The sequence below is a fragment of the Aulonocara stuartgranti genome (genome assembly GCF_965226115.1).
Source record: "Aulonocara stuartgranti genome assembly, chromosome: 7".
Classification (NCBI taxonomy): domain Eukaryota; kingdom Metazoa; phylum Chordata; class Actinopteri; order Cichliformes; family Cichlidae; genus Aulonocara; species Aulonocara stuartgranti.
The window spans coordinates 31,182,121-31,199,098 of NC_138945.1; the positions used below are offsets into that span (position 1 = coordinate 31,182,121).

Consider the following 16,978-nt stretch of genomic DNA (forward strand, 5'->3'; position numbering starts at 1 on the left):
AAATGATTAGAAAACAGTATCTGCAGATGCAGAATACTGTATACAACTGTGATAAAAAAAAATTAACATACATCGTAATTTTGAGCTTTAATGATTTCTTTGAACTTCCACTATTAGTGATATATGTGACAAAGTCTGAAGGGAAGTAATTTTTTTTTTATTCCTTCCTTTAATTTGCAGTATTTGCAGTGTGTTTTTGATATAATCTGCGGAGAGTGTTCGTAGTTAAAATAAAATCCTGCGGCTTATTTGCACTGCAAATAAACAATTTTGTGGCAGACTTTGCAAAGCTGCTATCACTGTCTGCAAAGCTGACAGTGATAGCAACCTTGAGAGTAATTTTGTAAATAAACATGCTGTAAAGCCAAAAGTATTGCGAGTTTACTTCCAGTTTTGAAATGTGTTAGCCTTTCATTTGCCCTGTTCTCATTACAAAACATTTTTAGACACAAGGGTGTCTGTGCTAAGAGGAAATGCGATATCACATTCACTTAAAGCGAATGTGAAAAGAAAACTTGTGTCTGCAATGATTTTTTGTTTGGCCGTTTTTCTGGTTAAAATATATAAGCACATTATTAATGGCTAACCTTCTGACTTCTACCAGGATTATTTTTTTAATTCAGCTTTAGAGCTTTTTCCACATAGAAAAATTAGACTTTTTGCACTATTGAACATTATTTGCAAAGAAATAAGAACTCTGTGGCTTGAGGCTGTGTAATAATATGAAATAATTTTGGAAATGATTTTGAAAGCTCAGAGCCTGAGCTCACAAGGGTCCAATACAAAGACAAGTGAAGGCCAAAAGTGGAGGAGGGGTGGTGGATCAGAGGGCCCTGAGCAACAGCCCAATCAGACATGAATAACCCATGTGTGAAATCATAAATAATTTACTGCGTATGCTTACTCTACCTGTCAGGACTAAACTTAGTAATTTACTGTTTATCTAACATACAACAGTATAATAAGTTTAAAGAAACTCAGTGAAGCTGATTCTAATAAAATATAGGAAACTAGAAGACTTTTTTAAATGGTGGTTACATATTTTCATTTTCATTCCTGACCCTGTGTTATGTCAGATTTTACTAGTTTATAGTGAAAACATATATACATCTTGTAAAATCTGTCTAAAAATGTAGCAACAACACTGATGAAAAAAAGCTTGTAAAATTGAATATGAAATGTTTATTCAAGAACACGCGCTGGCAAGTCAGCAGAGATTTTTAAGCAAATCCGAGCTTCTGTCAAATATTCAAGTTTTCCTTTTCAGTTAATGTGAAATTGCAGAAGAAGGAAAAAAAAGTCTTTCTATTCTGAAAATAAGATCGATACTCACTATTCTTCCAATCACTGTTCAGCTGTGTGCATTTTATTTCTCTATATCAGTAGAATTGGCCCAGGCTGCATCAGCATGTGCAGCCACCGACCGAAAAAAATTGATCTTTTCAACCTAAACTGATAATTCTCCTGGGCTCTATCTCTGTGTGTCAGCCAATCCAACATTTTACTGTTGGACTTTCAAAAGGCATGGCTCCCCTTAGGCATACAAATGTGATTCACTGATAAATGTTCTAGTGAGTTACAGCCTGACTGGAAAGTGACAGAGTCACACAGTCTGATATGTACATGGCAATAAATCGACAAAGAGGGCTGTGTGTACATGGAGAACTGCACATTGTCACGGAAAAATACAGCATGCAAGTGTGCATTGTTGCGGACACACAAACACAGAGAATATAAGTCTTTGGGATGGTAAATCAGAATGCCAACGCTGAACTTCAATTTCATTTCACGCCGTTGCTGTGCAGTCACATCATAACTTACAGCTGGTTGCTCACAGACACACACTTTAAAAACACACATGTGTGCACAAGTGAAGTCACAGACACACACTGATAAGGAATCATCCTCATATATGACAACAACAACAACAACAAACTTTATTTATATAGCACATTTAAAAACCAGTGGTGTACCAAAGTGCTTAACATACAAAAGAGTAAGATGAAGTAACAGGGAGGATGAAGGCTATAGCAAAGAACCAGCATGGTAGCATGTTAAATGGCATTAAAACACAGAGGCAAAAGAAATGCATATAAAAGCATAAAAGAACAAAATATATAAAGGATAAAAAAGTCAAAAGATTTTTGGCAAGATATTCTGTGTAATGAAATGCTAACATACACACACATGCTTACACAGTTGGTTCACCACAATCAAAATTCATCAGTATTCCAATCTAGTCAAAAGGGTGTTCATGATAGTTTAATGGCTTGTAGCCTTGGTTACAACATAAATCTGTGCATATGAGTCTGTGACAAGGTCAAACTGTGAGAATTTGTGTGTCCAATTTGTGTGTCCAATATGGCTGCTGCTCCACCAGCTCAGAGAATATACCAAACTGACTTCACTGCAAAGAGTGTATATCTTACTAACCCTTTTCCATACCATGTAAGCTGATCAACATTGTTTTTGAAACACTTTAAACTAACTAACTACAAATGTGTTCTAATTAAAACCAGATTTTTAAAGTTGTACTTTTAAGTTTTATGCCATATGTGAACTATTGCAAGTCTTTTACAGCACTAGTTCAGTTTAGCCTATAACCTCTGAACTACATTTGCAAAATTAAATCATTTGAAACCCTTTTCCAGCTCAGAAAACCCGATGAGAAGTTTATCCTCTAAGTCAATGGCTGCACTTCATCCAAAGACATTTGACAGCAGAGTATTAGAAAGGTATAACACTGGAACTTTATATTTGAACAAGTAATTCTAGCCATGTTTAATCAGCTAATCAAACAGCACGGCTGCTCTTACTCACAAATATCCTCAGCGGCACAAGTCTAATGATAATTTGCCTTTAACTGATCTTTCTGGTCAAATAATTATTAATCACGGTCTAAGGAATGAAGACAATGAAGACAAGAATTGAAAAGGTGTCATTGCATTTCACATAAAGCAAACAATACAACACTGAGTCTTTGTGTGTCTTTGACTTTTTTCCCATAAAATGTAAATTTTTTTCTTCCAATAGTCTTAACTACATTTGTGCTTGCTTTAACCTTGGCCTGAACTACTGTATTTGAACACTGTTTGTGTGTATGTGTGTGTGTGCATCCCAAGTGTATAATCTTATATGAGGTCAATTTTTTCATGATTACTGTGTGTATGAACTAGGATTGTGGTATGGCAGTTTCATGCATAGCAACATTGGAAACACAAGCAGATACTTATGATTACAGTTTTTTACAGACGCTAGGACACATTTCTCAATACTTAGGTCACTTTTGCAAAACTCTTCACACAATCCTCCTAACTGACCGTCAGCTTGGCAAAGCAGTTCATTTCACATTCAAAATGCACTACAACTACCAAAACACTTTATTCAGGTCTCAAATAAACTCATTCTTCCAGAACACTAGCAAAGGTTGACAGCCGACAAACACACTTTATCACCCACAAAACAAAGACCTAAAAAACACTAACAACATGTAGCATTACACAGTGTTTCCTTGTGTAAAACAAGGACACATCTCTGTTTATAATTTCAATATATGTTACTGGAATGAATCAGACATCATGCAGAATTCGTTAATATTTGTTTATGTATTTTTATTTTTTTGCACTAAGTAATCCCAAAATACAAGAATTTGTATACACACCATCCACTGATACACATACAATAGTAATGCTAATCTACTCGGTCTCCTCCATTTGGCCACAGGTTCTCATCCACATCACATCTTATGTCATCTAGGGCAACACACCTAGGAAAGAATCTTCTGGCATGCCAGAATTGAAGGAGTTGAAAAATTGAAGGAGTAACACCTGTGTAGATGTTCATCTACAATGAGAATCAGCTGTGGCTGGTTAAACTGCATTTTTAGATTTAAAATATGTTTCAATAAAATATTGCTGTTGGATTTTGCTGTCTTTTCAAGTTTTGCATTGTGTTATTGTTTTGGCCATAAGTTTAACAGTTTTGAAAACAGTATGTAAGCACATGCAAAATGTCCTGTCCGTACAAAGATTTTTGGCAGTTGTTGTGTCTGAGTGAGAAGATAATTCATGAAATTTGAGAGATGTAGTCATTGAATGCATTTTGTGCCAAAACAATGATAACTGGTCCTCAGTTTAGCCCACATAGACTTCTGTTGTGCTCACTGTGTGAGGAGTTTTGCAAACGTGACCTAAGTATTGAGAAATGTGTCCTAGCGTCTGTAAAAAACTGTAAACATTAGCAGTTTCATGATCATTGATGTGCATGTATTACCTTAAATGTTGTGATAGAATGCAAAGCTGTGCATATATATCTTCTTTACTTCTGAACTGCTTGTTAGATTTAAAATACATTTAAAAGTAACAAATTAATTCCCTTAAGAATCGTTGTAATTTACAATAATGAAATAATTCTATATGTACTATATTTTCTTAAACATTTATTGTGTTAGAATCCTAGTGTTATGCACTTGCCGTTGCACAAGTTTCTGTACACATGCTAATGTACATGTATATACATCACTATAAGTTAATCTGCCTGTGTTTGTTTATGTGGGCTCGTTGCTTAGTAAACAGCTCATGGAGTTAGATGTACAGCCAGTTGCTTTTTGGGTTTCTCTGAATGGTCTTGTTTTTCTTTAAATAGCCCCTGGACAGCAATACTGGATTGTCTTGCAGGTCTTAGCCAAAATATGACATTATGCTGGCTCTTTATCGTTAAATCGTAATATACTGAAAACATCACAGGACTGCATAAGAACTGCAATGCCCTCAGTGCCCACATTTAATGCAAAGTTCAAGTTTCCTGGCAAGAAAAAAAATGTTGAGAAACTAGCCTTCCCTTGGGCCCTGATGGTGTGGTGTACGTGCGGGTGCACACACATTGAAAGAAACTTACCACATTACATTTTCAAGCATTTCAAATGTAATATATGTGGTATTTTTTTAAAACCCTGAACTTGTGACTTGAATTATGCATTCACTGTTTTGTTTGTTTTACTTTTAAGCTGTGGTGTAACTTTTTTTTTAGGTTGCGCTTAATGTTTGTGTTGTTGGTGGTAAGCATGAAAAATAGCAGATGAAATGACATTAAATCATGAATATAATGCTAGCAGCATGCCATTGACGTGGTTCATTTTTGGACTCTGGTGTTTCAACTTGAAAGGAGAGAAAACAAAAAAAAAACTCGCACTAATATAATTCATCAGATTGAATCCTGTTTTTAGTTCCAAAATTGCGTACTTTTGGTTGCTAGATGAGAGGTTTTGGAGGTAGTCAATAAATGATCTTTTCTTAAGGCTCCAGGGTAGTTATAAGCTCTGTACTTAGGCAGTCTCAACTGGCTTCAAACCAAATGAAAAGAATAATAAGTAAAATTAGTAACACTAAATCTTTGTGAAGGACATTTGTGGTTCATATTCTCATTTAGCAGAGAAAACCAGTGTTCTACCACTGCGTAAAGTGCCCTGTCTATTACCAAGAGAACAATAGCACTTGAGTTGAATGCCATTATGGTTATTAGCCCTGCTTGTCTAGATGGTCATGAGGCATGAGGACATTATGCAGGGCAGTCTACGTATACGCGAGTGAGTACATGATTGTAATCATAAGTATCTGCTTGTGTTTCCACTGTTGCTATAAGGTGTATTATGCATGAGTGGCATGTTAGAAGACTACTGATCACTGATATACCATGAATGAATACTGAAGTTTCAACACAATTCATATGGCATGTAAGTGAGCAGCATCAAGGTCAGAGGGAGCGAAAGTAATGGAGAGGAGAGAGCAAAAGATGAGCAATGAGATATACAGAGGGGGGACAAGATAAGAGAGACACAGTGAGAATAACTCTCAGAAGGATAAACAAAAGCAGACACAGAGGTAACAGCAAGCATCCCTACAGCAGATAGTAGTACTACAGCATGGAGGGCTCACGGACATTATCATATGTTGATTTTTGGTATATTAAGACTCCATAAGACCATTTTATCTGTGCAACTGGAGCTTGTATGACTGAAGGACGAAGCTGAAAATCCTGATAAAGTTAATTCTCTGGTGCCATAAACTACACAAGTTATCCAAACTGTTCAAGTGGATTAAATGTAACTTCAGTAATACGAATTCACACTTGATTTAATACCACATTGAACATTTTTAATCCTTAAATATTTAGCAGAACACTCTGTGTTTATCAGCCCCCAGCTGAGAATAGTCAGTAGTTATAACTGTACCAGCTGAGGACGTCTTTAACTCTGTCTCGGAATCTGTGACTTCTTGATGAGTGGGAAGTATAGCGACACAAAGCAACGAGGAGAAAAATCTTTCGGGTTATCTGAATAAGTTTAACTAAGACGAATCAACAGGAATCAACAGCTTGAATGCACTGAGCCCAGAAAATATAATTCTGGTACACACTGGACACTGTTTGTGAATCATCATCAGCTAACAGGACAAGTTGAAGTTCAAAGCAGGTCATTGATACAGGCAGATGGGGGGGAGTGACACATAGACAAGGGTGGAGGATGAACGATAAAGATAGAGACTGACACAGAGAGTGAGAGGAGAGGAGGAGAGTGTTGATAGGACAGAAGAAAGACAAGGAGAAGTGAGAGGACAAAATGAAATGGAGAGAGATGGAGAGGGAGCAAAGGCGAAAGATGTGACTGGATATTTGAAAGGACTGAGGCAGTGAGAAGGTGATGTAACCTGAGAAGATACAAAGGATTGGATGGGGCATTGAGGGGGACAGGAGAGGTTAAAGAATCATTGCTGTACATAGACGGGTACTGACCTTCACAAAAACAAGAAATGCTAAGTGCAAAAACTTTGTAAGGGGTAAGCTCTCACCAGGGACTTCATTTTTCTTTCAGCTACTAATAAAAACTTCTTTCTGATTAAATCAGTTGGATGACATTCATGACTTTCCACTTCTATTCTATTAACAACTCAGTGTCAGTGTTCAAATCAGTTTTGAAATGACTTCTGTGCCTTTGATAAGTAAGAATTACTATTACAAGTTACCAGTAATCACACAATATATTCTGCAGTTAGTTGGTTTGAAAGCGCAATGAATGACCACTGACTTAAAATTCAAGGTCTCTTCTCTTCTCTTCTCTTCCTTGTCACATGAAGCAGGGCACCAGCATCATCATCAAAGCTAACATCAAAGTCAAACTTTAAGGTTTATGCTAAGATGCAAATAGCTTTTTATGTAAATAAAGTCACACAAACTTGTTCAAAGTAAGTTGACAGAGAAGGAGATCAAAGGGATTGGCATTTCTTGCCACTGACATGCATATGCACACACATTATTTGGCAAATTTGGAGGGCGAGCGTGGAGATGGCTCGGGCGGACAGCAGAAGAAAAAAATGATAATAATAGAAAAAAAAATGAAGATGGCATGAATCACAAAGAATTACAAAAAGAAAGGGTTAGTGAGGGGTAATGAACGGCGGAATGGAAGACGAAGAGAACAAACAGCGTTGGGTTAATGTTAATGGGGACAAGGATCTTGTCCCCATTAAATATAGATGGCTCTGTTATGGGACATGAAATATACATGAAACACTGGGTTGGCATCTGTATCAGCTGTGATAAGAAGCATGTCTGAGTAGATTGAGCTCAAGTGAAAAAAAGGCATTGTGGTGAGAAACAAAGGTGGGTGGGGAGAGACACACAAAGAAAAAGTCTAGGAAAGAGACATCAGACCAAGACAAGGATCTTGACAGCATTTGATCTACAGCCAGTAGAGGCAGCACGCCCAACCCCCCCCCCCCCCCCCCCCCTGTTCATAGAAGAGGGCTTTTACAGAGATGGAGATCAATATTTTATTGTTGTTTCTGGTTGTGCTGTTGATCCCCAGTGTTAAGTGTTAATCTGAGGTCTTCAGTCTCTGTGGTCGTGGCATGCCCCATGAGGCTTATCAACACAACAGGGCTACTAACCCCAGTGTTTGGCGAGAACACCCATTAGGCTCACATATAACCCCTAACCCTGGAGGTCACAGACCCAACTACTTTCCTGACTGGGCATTGCTGTTAGTTAACAGAAGGCTAAAGGCATCAACGAAAAGACACGTCAGAATCGACTTTCTCTTTCAAAATTTGATAGAAATAGTCAGAGAAAGTTGTTTGTGTTTATGGACATGATTTGTTTTGGGGTTTTATTTGTCAGTCCCCACATTTTTGAAATATATTTCAATTATAAATCACAATGTATTGTTTGTCTGTAGCAGAAATGTTGTCTTTTTTTTTTTTTTTTTTTTTTTACACGCTTTTTTTTTGTTTGTTTCTTTCCTGTCCCGTTTGGCTCTTTTGCCATCAGAATTGTTGTCTAAAGGCAAAGAAAGATGCCCAACGGATTTACTTTACCAAGTTGACCATCCCAGCCTTGCCGTAATGGTCCATTTGATTTGCCTTTTATTGTTTATTTTATTTTCACTTGCTGACTTGACTGGAGGAAAGAAGGGGAGAAAGAAAGAGGGAAAGAGAAACAGCTGAGAAGAGGGACGGGGGAGAAGGGCAAAAGACAAAAACCAACAGAATGGGCAGGGGGAAAAAAAAGAAAAAGAAAATGCATCTATCGATCACCTGGATCACCTGTTGAGAAAGAAAAAAGAAAACAAGCAGAAGAGAACAAGAGTAATAGAATAAACAACATCACAATGATATATGGGAATATGACAGTAAATACTAAATATTAAACATTATTGTGCAGCACATAAGATCAACAGAACACAGTGTGCTTTGAGGTAGGAGCCAAAAAGGGTGTAGTTTGTGGGTGTGATCACCCGTGTGTACACCTGTGAGCATGGACGTGCTTGTTTTTTGTTTTTTTTTAAATGTTGTCAAGAGCTTTCTGCAGGGATGTGTCAGTCTGCCAAACAGGAAATTGAGCTGTGAAATAGCAACTGTTATATTTTTGCCCAAACCATCTTTTTCCAAACCTAACTAGGTAGTGTTTAATACCTAACTGGAACATTTTAAAATCATAATGCAACTGAGTTGTGAAAATCTGTCCCTTAAGGTTTCTGACATGAGCAGCAAAATGATTCATGTTACTGCCAAAATTTTAAACTTTGTTCCATAAAGTATAAAATATATTTTTTGTGTACACAAATAAACATATATGAAAGCGATTTAGAGAGAGAATTAGTGTCCAGAAACACACACACAGAAAAAATAACAAAAGAATAAGAATAGATTAATTGGAAGTGTGTTGAATCCTGAATTGGAAGTCTGTGTTCAGTTGCCAAGGGCCAACATGCACACAGGGCAGTAATTACACTGCCCAGATATTTTAGTGGTTATTAACTGTTGCTATCCCCAGCACTTAATCATTGTCTCTGTCTCTTTTCAGCTGATAGGATCCAGTATGGACGAATAGGCAGTGATGTCACCATGCAGTGTGGCTCCCTGGACAATGATGCATCAGTATCATGGAAGATGAATGGGACATATGTGAAGGCCCAGCACAGTCTAGAAGGCCCCAGACTGATCCTGACTAACGTGTCCCTGAACCATACTGGACTCTACACTTGTTTTCAGAAGCAAGATGATGACAAACATGAAGCCATCTTTCTCCAAATTGGAAGTAAGTACAGTAGCTTACTTCCAATAGGACGGGCGCATTTGCCCTCTAAGTGTTAAGGATGAGACATGACACATTTTTAATCATCCCGAAGGGAAAGTGAGTGATTGCAGACATAAGATGGAAAGACAAAAGGTGAATAAAATAAGAAAGTAGTAAAATAAAATAAGCTACTCTTGATGCCATTGGGATGTCAACAAAAAACAAAAAGAAAAAAACCCCAACAACATAGAAACAAGTATGACACTGCTGATAATTTCAAAAGTAATCTGATACAAATGTGATAAAAATAATGGCTATAGATGCCCTGCTTAGTCTTACTTCAGCTATGTTTAAGTAGCTTTCTGTGTAATGTAAAATTACTCAAGAAAGTAAAGTAACAAGATGGTAAAATGTACACATAAATGAGAATTGTGATGAATCCTAAAATATAAACTTCTTTAACACACGGTGAGTCTGTTACTATTTTTATCGTTGTTGAGGGCTGTCTCTTAACAAACTGAATTATGTCAATTAGCTTAACCTTATTAGCACTAGCTGTCATTAATGCTTATATTTTATGTCTCCATGGAAATTTGCCAGAGTTTTGTTGTTCCATTAAGAATTTATAACTAAATGTATGATACCATTCTTTCAATATAGAGCATCAAATAATGAAGAAACAAGTACATTTTATGTCTTTAACACATTTAAAACCAAATGACTTTGCATTACATTACTACTATTACTACTAATAATAATAATGATAATCAGTGCAAATAAAAAATCTGCTACATACATTCAAACCAACAACAACCCTAACCCTCCAACCACAATTCCAATTTCAGCTGCTTCCAAAGCTTGACAAAAAAAGGTCTAAATATGTGATCAGCTTAGACTGAAAGATAGTCACAGTCGATGCTTGTGATATCATTTGTGATATCATTCCAGTCTTAGTGGAATCACAGTAGAGGCCCTTTTGAAATAAGCTTTGAGTGCGGGATGGTCAGAGCTTATAAAACCTGCGACCATCCCTGCAATCAACTGTGTCTAAAGACTGAGGAATATTACTTAAGAAGCTGAATCCATTCTATTGACTAGTCACAGGATGTTATGACTGTTATGACTTTGTATTAACGACTGTGAGGGTCAACATACAGCTGGCTACCAAATTTCCAGATTCTTTTTGTTCCGTGCAAAGTGAGCACTTCAGCTAAATGACAATTTTAATAGTACGCTGTAATGTTTGAGGGGCTGTTTCATTCAAATTTTAAATGCCAATATAAAACTTGAATTGTTGTGATAACAATCTTTACAGTAGATCTGCTGCCAGCTGACCAGTTCTTATGAATAGCTGTTAAAATTATATTTGGTCTATTTCCTGTTATGGTGTGCATAATCGTAATAATCATACGAAAAGTAAATGATGTCACTTTTAATGGACTGCCATGAGGGTTTGTGAGTTGGCATTGGCCTCATTTTAAATCCATTATTTTCATGGTGAAAGTTTTATGCACTTATTCTTTGCATAATAAGTGTGTTGGATGGAGTGGTAAATGGCAAGACGATGACTTGAATGAAATTGCCTTTGTTATAAATTGCTTTATTGACTAAGCTGAACAGTTTATATGACAATGAAAAGAAGAACCCCAGAAGTAATTTCATTAGTTGGTCTCTATTTAAGTTAAACGTTAATCTTAGTACATGCTTTTTGTGTGGTATACTGGTATAGCTTACAGGATGTCCAAATATTTGAATGTTTATAAATGTTAATAATGATTTTAATGACAAGCGATTTCTCTAACCAGCAGATTAGCGTTCTGCCTTATTTATAATATATCACATAACTTATTCACAGTTATTATATTTATCATCCTCCATCCATTAGCTTGGCTGTTATTTTTGAATTCATCTGTCACTGCAGTTCTGCCTCATGACAGATTGAATGTCAATCTTAAATGACAGATCGAATAAAAACAATGTTCAGTCAACAGTGAATTATTATCTACTTACTGTAGTTAAAATAAAATAAAAAGCAGGGACATTATCTCTGCTGGGCAGTGTTTGTTCACATGAAAATGATCACTCTGTCTTCCCTCCTTTTCAGTCTGTTAGTAGTAAAAGGAATAGACAACATTTTAAGTTACATTTTTTACAGAAATCACACTTTAGCTGCAAGAAGGCTAGAGAGTGAAATTAAATATCTTCTTGGCATCAGTCACAGTAGGCTACTTCAGAACGGTGGCAAATTTTGATACACAGCACATGATTCATCACTCCAAGGGGGGGAATAGCCCATACAGCGTTCATCTTTCTGACACTCTTGTGTTATTGAGTCCACCACAACTCTATTTTTGAGAAAAGCAAATTGAAAGACAGGTCGACCGGTTCATTTATCTCATTTGTGCCAGGTGAAATGTTAAAATGTCTTTCGTGAATCATGCATACAAATAACCGATCCAAAAAAACAAACAAATAAAATAAATAAACACTCAACGGTTAAAGATATTTTTGAAAAAGCGGTCAGCTCACGTCCCCTTTAGCTAAACAGTAAACCATGCCAGTATGATTCCATCCACTTGTCAACAGAACCAATAGAGGCCAAACACACAACCCATCAAGATTTTATCCCAGTGCTGATGTTAAATGTTACATTTCCAAGCAAATGTTTGATGAATGAGACTATATGAGCGCATGACAGTTTGGTTAATCATATCAGCAGTGATGAATTACACAATGCTGAAGTAATACTGATTTAATGACTTTTATGTTATGGCAAATTATGTCAGCGGGGGGAATGATGCAATTCACAAACAGGCCAGGATATGTGTGTATGTTTAGGTATGTATAAAACAGAGAGAGAGAGAGCCTTAGACGGACAGATGGAAACAGTATCTGTGTACAAACACATGTGAAAGACTGGTGCTGCTTTTCTGCTATCAAAATGACACTTTGTGTGTGAGAGACAAACAGAGTTTTATTTTATCCATTCATCAAGGGTCAGATCCTACTTTGCTAACCTACTTTTAGCACTGAATCTAACTGTCTCAATAACAGTCTGTGATTTTATGACACGTTCAAGATACGTTGGGGTGGCAGCAACTGTAACTCCGCATTGCTAAATCTCTTCTGTCTGTGTTTTATTGTCTGTTATGACTGCGACTTTGTTTTCTGGCTACATTTTTTTTCATTATGTTAACTGCCACCTACAAAACTTTAAGTGTTGTGCAGCTACAGTGATAATGACATCATGACAGGCTACACTTGTTCTGATTACCATCATGATGGTAGTTTGATTTTATGCAGCGTTTATTACTTACACTGGGGGCTTGTTATGTTTCACACAGATAGAAGTGTTATCAGGAGAATAGCACAGAGCCATCTGTTTATGCTTTTTAGTTTTTCTCCTTCACTCTTTGTCTCTCAAACTTTTTTGATTATCTCTCATCTTTCTTATCTTGCCTTTCGTTATTCTTCATACGTATGTGTGCGTGTGTAAAGCAACCTTGTATGACGTCCTTATTTTCCCACTCTTTCTAGCATCCATCTATCTACGCCGGCTTTTTCATTTGTGTTAGGCAGCATCGCTTGGCTTTGTGTTTACACTGGTTTGCATTAGGAACACTAGTGTTATGCTATGTGTGTATGCGCGCTTGGTCCACCTTCACACCGAATTTATGGACTGTGTCAACATAATGTTAGCACAAGGAGACAGCACTTGTTTGTGTTGAGTTTCATGTGGAAATATAGTGCTGCTTTGATGTCTGTTTCTTTTCCCATTTGTATTATTTCACCACTGTATATAACTGTTAGTTTACATTCTCTCTGTTACTTTGTTTTAAAAACTGTCCATCTCCTCATCCACATGCATAAACAGAGAGACACACAAGGAAACTTCAGCACCCAAGTACTCAGTGACGTCTTTAGACTGTATCTTCAGAATAAGACGTGATGTTAACTGGTAAAGGGGGTAACATAAAGCTGGTAAAATAAAAAGTGACATATGGTTTAAAAAATACAATAGAAAATGAAAGAGTACACCCAGTAAAATTTCATTATAATTTAATTAGCAAGCGGTCATAAAACACTGAAGCGCTTGTGGGATAGTGCATCCTTTGCTGTCACAACAGTGAAGTTATTGCTGTCCTCCTCTTCTCTGGCTTTGTCCATTCTTGTATGTATTGCTGTTTTTCAATGACTGTCAGCTAAACAATTTATAGTATAGCAAGATGAGCTGCACCCAACCAGTTATTAAGCCTCCCAGCAAACACAGCATTAACAGCATAGCATCATATATCCAGCCACTCACCTGTCAGCTGCATTATACTGCTAGTGAGAACCAGCTGCACTTTATGCAAGTTTTATACATAGTCTATGTGCAACTTGGTTATATCACAAAGAAATAACTTAAAGTTTACATCTTCTGCAAAAGGATGTTCCATGGTTAAAATTATCAGGGAGATGGAGGAAAGTACGGAAGGACCTTTTCTTTAGGGAAACATTTTACATATGATAGCATACAAGTCAATTTCACTGAAAGCTCTACTACATGATGATAACTCTTTGAAAAATGTTTGTATTGACTTAGTTCAGGTGTAACAACTAGATAAACTCATCTGTTCAATTGCAGTACTTAATGTACAGTGTGACGGTTAATTACTGAGGCTTATTTTGTAGGAAACATGAGTACCTGAGGAAAAAAGGTTTTATTTAACCCTCCACACTCCAACAGAATTCTACTAAAATGTTCTTGACAATTTTGAAGAAAAGGGAGAAACTGGTGAATATTGTAAACACTCATATTTAGCAAAAAAAAAAAAAGCTTAAAGAATTTACAGAAATCTGCTTATTTATTCCTTATATTATTGAAATTATCTATTGCCAGCAGGATTACACATGTAAATCTTCCATCTGTGCCCAGCTAACAACTAGTCGGCTAAAACAACAACAAATTGTTTTAAGATAAAGTTAGACTCAAGTGTTTAGAAAGTCATACTGTGAGAGTCTGATGATGCTAGTTTTATTTCAGATAAAGTGTTATTGACAACAGCTAAGTCTTGTAAAAACAACCAACCTTACTGACAAAAAAGTTTGGGATATCCTCAACACTTCACAGACTCGTCGATCAATGTCAGACTTCTTTCACAAAGTTTTATAGACTCAGATGCTACAGATGAACAGAAGCACTTGAGGTGACTTGGGAGTAAACATAAAAAAGAGGTTGTTATGGGATACAGAGGGTTAAATATACAGTGTAAAACATATATAATTTGCGAATGTAATCAAAGTTTTGAGGTTTTTTTTAAAAATTATTATTATTACCAGAAAAAGTTCACCGAAAAAAAATCATCCGACGAATGTAAACCACCTCTTCACCAAATACAGTGGCAATGAATAAATTCTGAATGATGGGCATTTAAGAGACTGACAGTCAGAAACCCCAGTTTGAAAACTGAGATGGACCACTTCTTCTTTCCTTCCATTTAGAGGTAACTTTTCTCACAACTTTGAAATGATAATGATTATCACCTTAAGAACATGCAACACACGCATGAGTGTCTAAAAGCATTGTTGCTATTGACTCCCTGTTTTTAGAGCCCATAATTCAGCTACTCAGCCAGTATGCCACTCAGAATGCCAGCTGAGACGATACAAAACCAGCCCCTGCCCGCAACCACTCCTCCGCTTCCATTACTGTAATGACAACATTTTAAACATGTACAATGAAGAAAAGCATTCATCTTGCAAGCAAGAATTGTGTCTGTATAGTAATGAATTTATACCACAAATCATCACACAAAAAAAGAGGGATCTAGGTTTGGCACCCATTCTCGTAAACAAATCCAGTTTGAGCTGCTCTCAGATCATAGCAATGACATTATGTAAACAGTTGCTTTTTTTTTCTTAATGCTACAAATTGCAACCGAAGTCTTAACCACTAGTGTTGGAGTATCGAGTTGATTTGTTTAACCCATGTGCATGTTGCTGTGTGAGTGTGGTTAGTGCTCAAAAACCATACTTGGAAGACCAGAAATGGAACAAAATATGCAGTCATTCTTTCCCTGCTTCTTAATTCCAAGTCCAGTCTATCCTTGCTCAATAAGGGGTGTGTAAATCACCATTTGAATTAGGCAGCAGGACACAGTACCATTCCATACTATTGGTGTGTCTTTTTTTTTAGTAGATGCAGTACTTGTATTTGTAGATGCAAATAGATATAACAACTAAAATGATATTTACTTATAGCTGTTTACTGTAGCTCTTGTTGTTGTCCCATCCAAAGAGTATAACTTTAGTATATTTAATATGAGTTTAATTAAGCTCACATGACACTTTTAGATGACACTTTTTGAATAAATAAGATAATGTATAGCACAAAATGTGACCAATGAAATGCCATACCACACACTGAGTGTTTTCAACCTCCTAATACAAGAAGGTGTGATTTCTGTCGTTAGAGTCATGTGCATCTCCATCCTCAGGCAACTTATTTCTACACAAACACACACAGACACACCATGAATTGATGTCTTATTCCTTTCCCTGGGTAGCTTGTTTTGGTGCGTAACCCCCCCCCCCCCCCCCCCCCCCCCCCCACACACACACACACACATACACACACACGCACTCAAGGGACCTGTGCTACATTGCTGGGTAATGGAATTGTCTTGTCTCCTTGCAGACAGATCGCTACAGAGGAGGGTGAACCCATAAAGCTCCTCTGAGACTTCCTGTTTAACCAGGAAGTTGCCCCCACATGTAAGGGCACTGCAAGAACTACTTTTCTTCCTTTTTAATTACTCTCCTTGCGTGTCCCAGTATCCAGTCAATCATAGTCAATGGAATTATTGAGGATTCACACAAGCTTAGAATTTAATTCAATAGTCTAGCAAAAGCGCATGCTCTCTCATGTCATTTTTAAAAAAAAAATCTACAAGACCAGTTGCCACAGTCTGTCAAAACAGAGTAAAATTAGTACTTTTAAGGCAGTCAGTTTAAATACATGTTCAAAGAAATAGCATAATCTGATTCATATGTAAATCAGATTGCTTGGTTTGATTTTTTTTTGTAGTGTAGTCAATTGTATAGTATAAGTTCCTATATTGCGTGAAATGTTAGATATTTATCAATAGAATAAAAAAAATTACTTATGAAGAAAAGAGTTATCCTGTCTTCACAACATTATTTTATTTATAAAGTATGGGAAAAAGTTTTAGTACAGAGATCTGACCAAAGTCTGCAGTGCCACCAAGTGTTTTGAGTAAATCCAATAATTTCTGCTGCAGGATTAGTGTTGTAGCTGATCTCTGACTCCTGGAGTAAAAACAACTCTTTCCTTTAGGAAACAGTGAAAAACAAAAGCACACGCTAGGAGAGGCTTAATGAGATAATCATACAGATAAGAGTTATT

The 16,978-nt window shown here is 36.7% G+C and overlaps 1 protein-coding gene across 2 annotated transcripts in view; it reads left to right on the forward strand.

Moving 5' to 3' along the window:
- cntfr (ciliary neurotrophic factor receptor) overlaps positions 1-16,978 on the forward strand; it is a 227,353-nt gene that overhangs the window by 118,138 nt on the left and 92,237 nt on the right. For both annotated transcript variants that reach the window (XM_082538883.1, XM_082538884.1), the window contains exon 4: positions 9,358-9,591. In XM_082538883.1, coding sequence (XP_082395009.1) covers positions 9,358-9,591 — 234 coding nt within the window. The remainder of the gene's footprint in view (positions 1-9,357; positions 9,592-16,978) is intronic.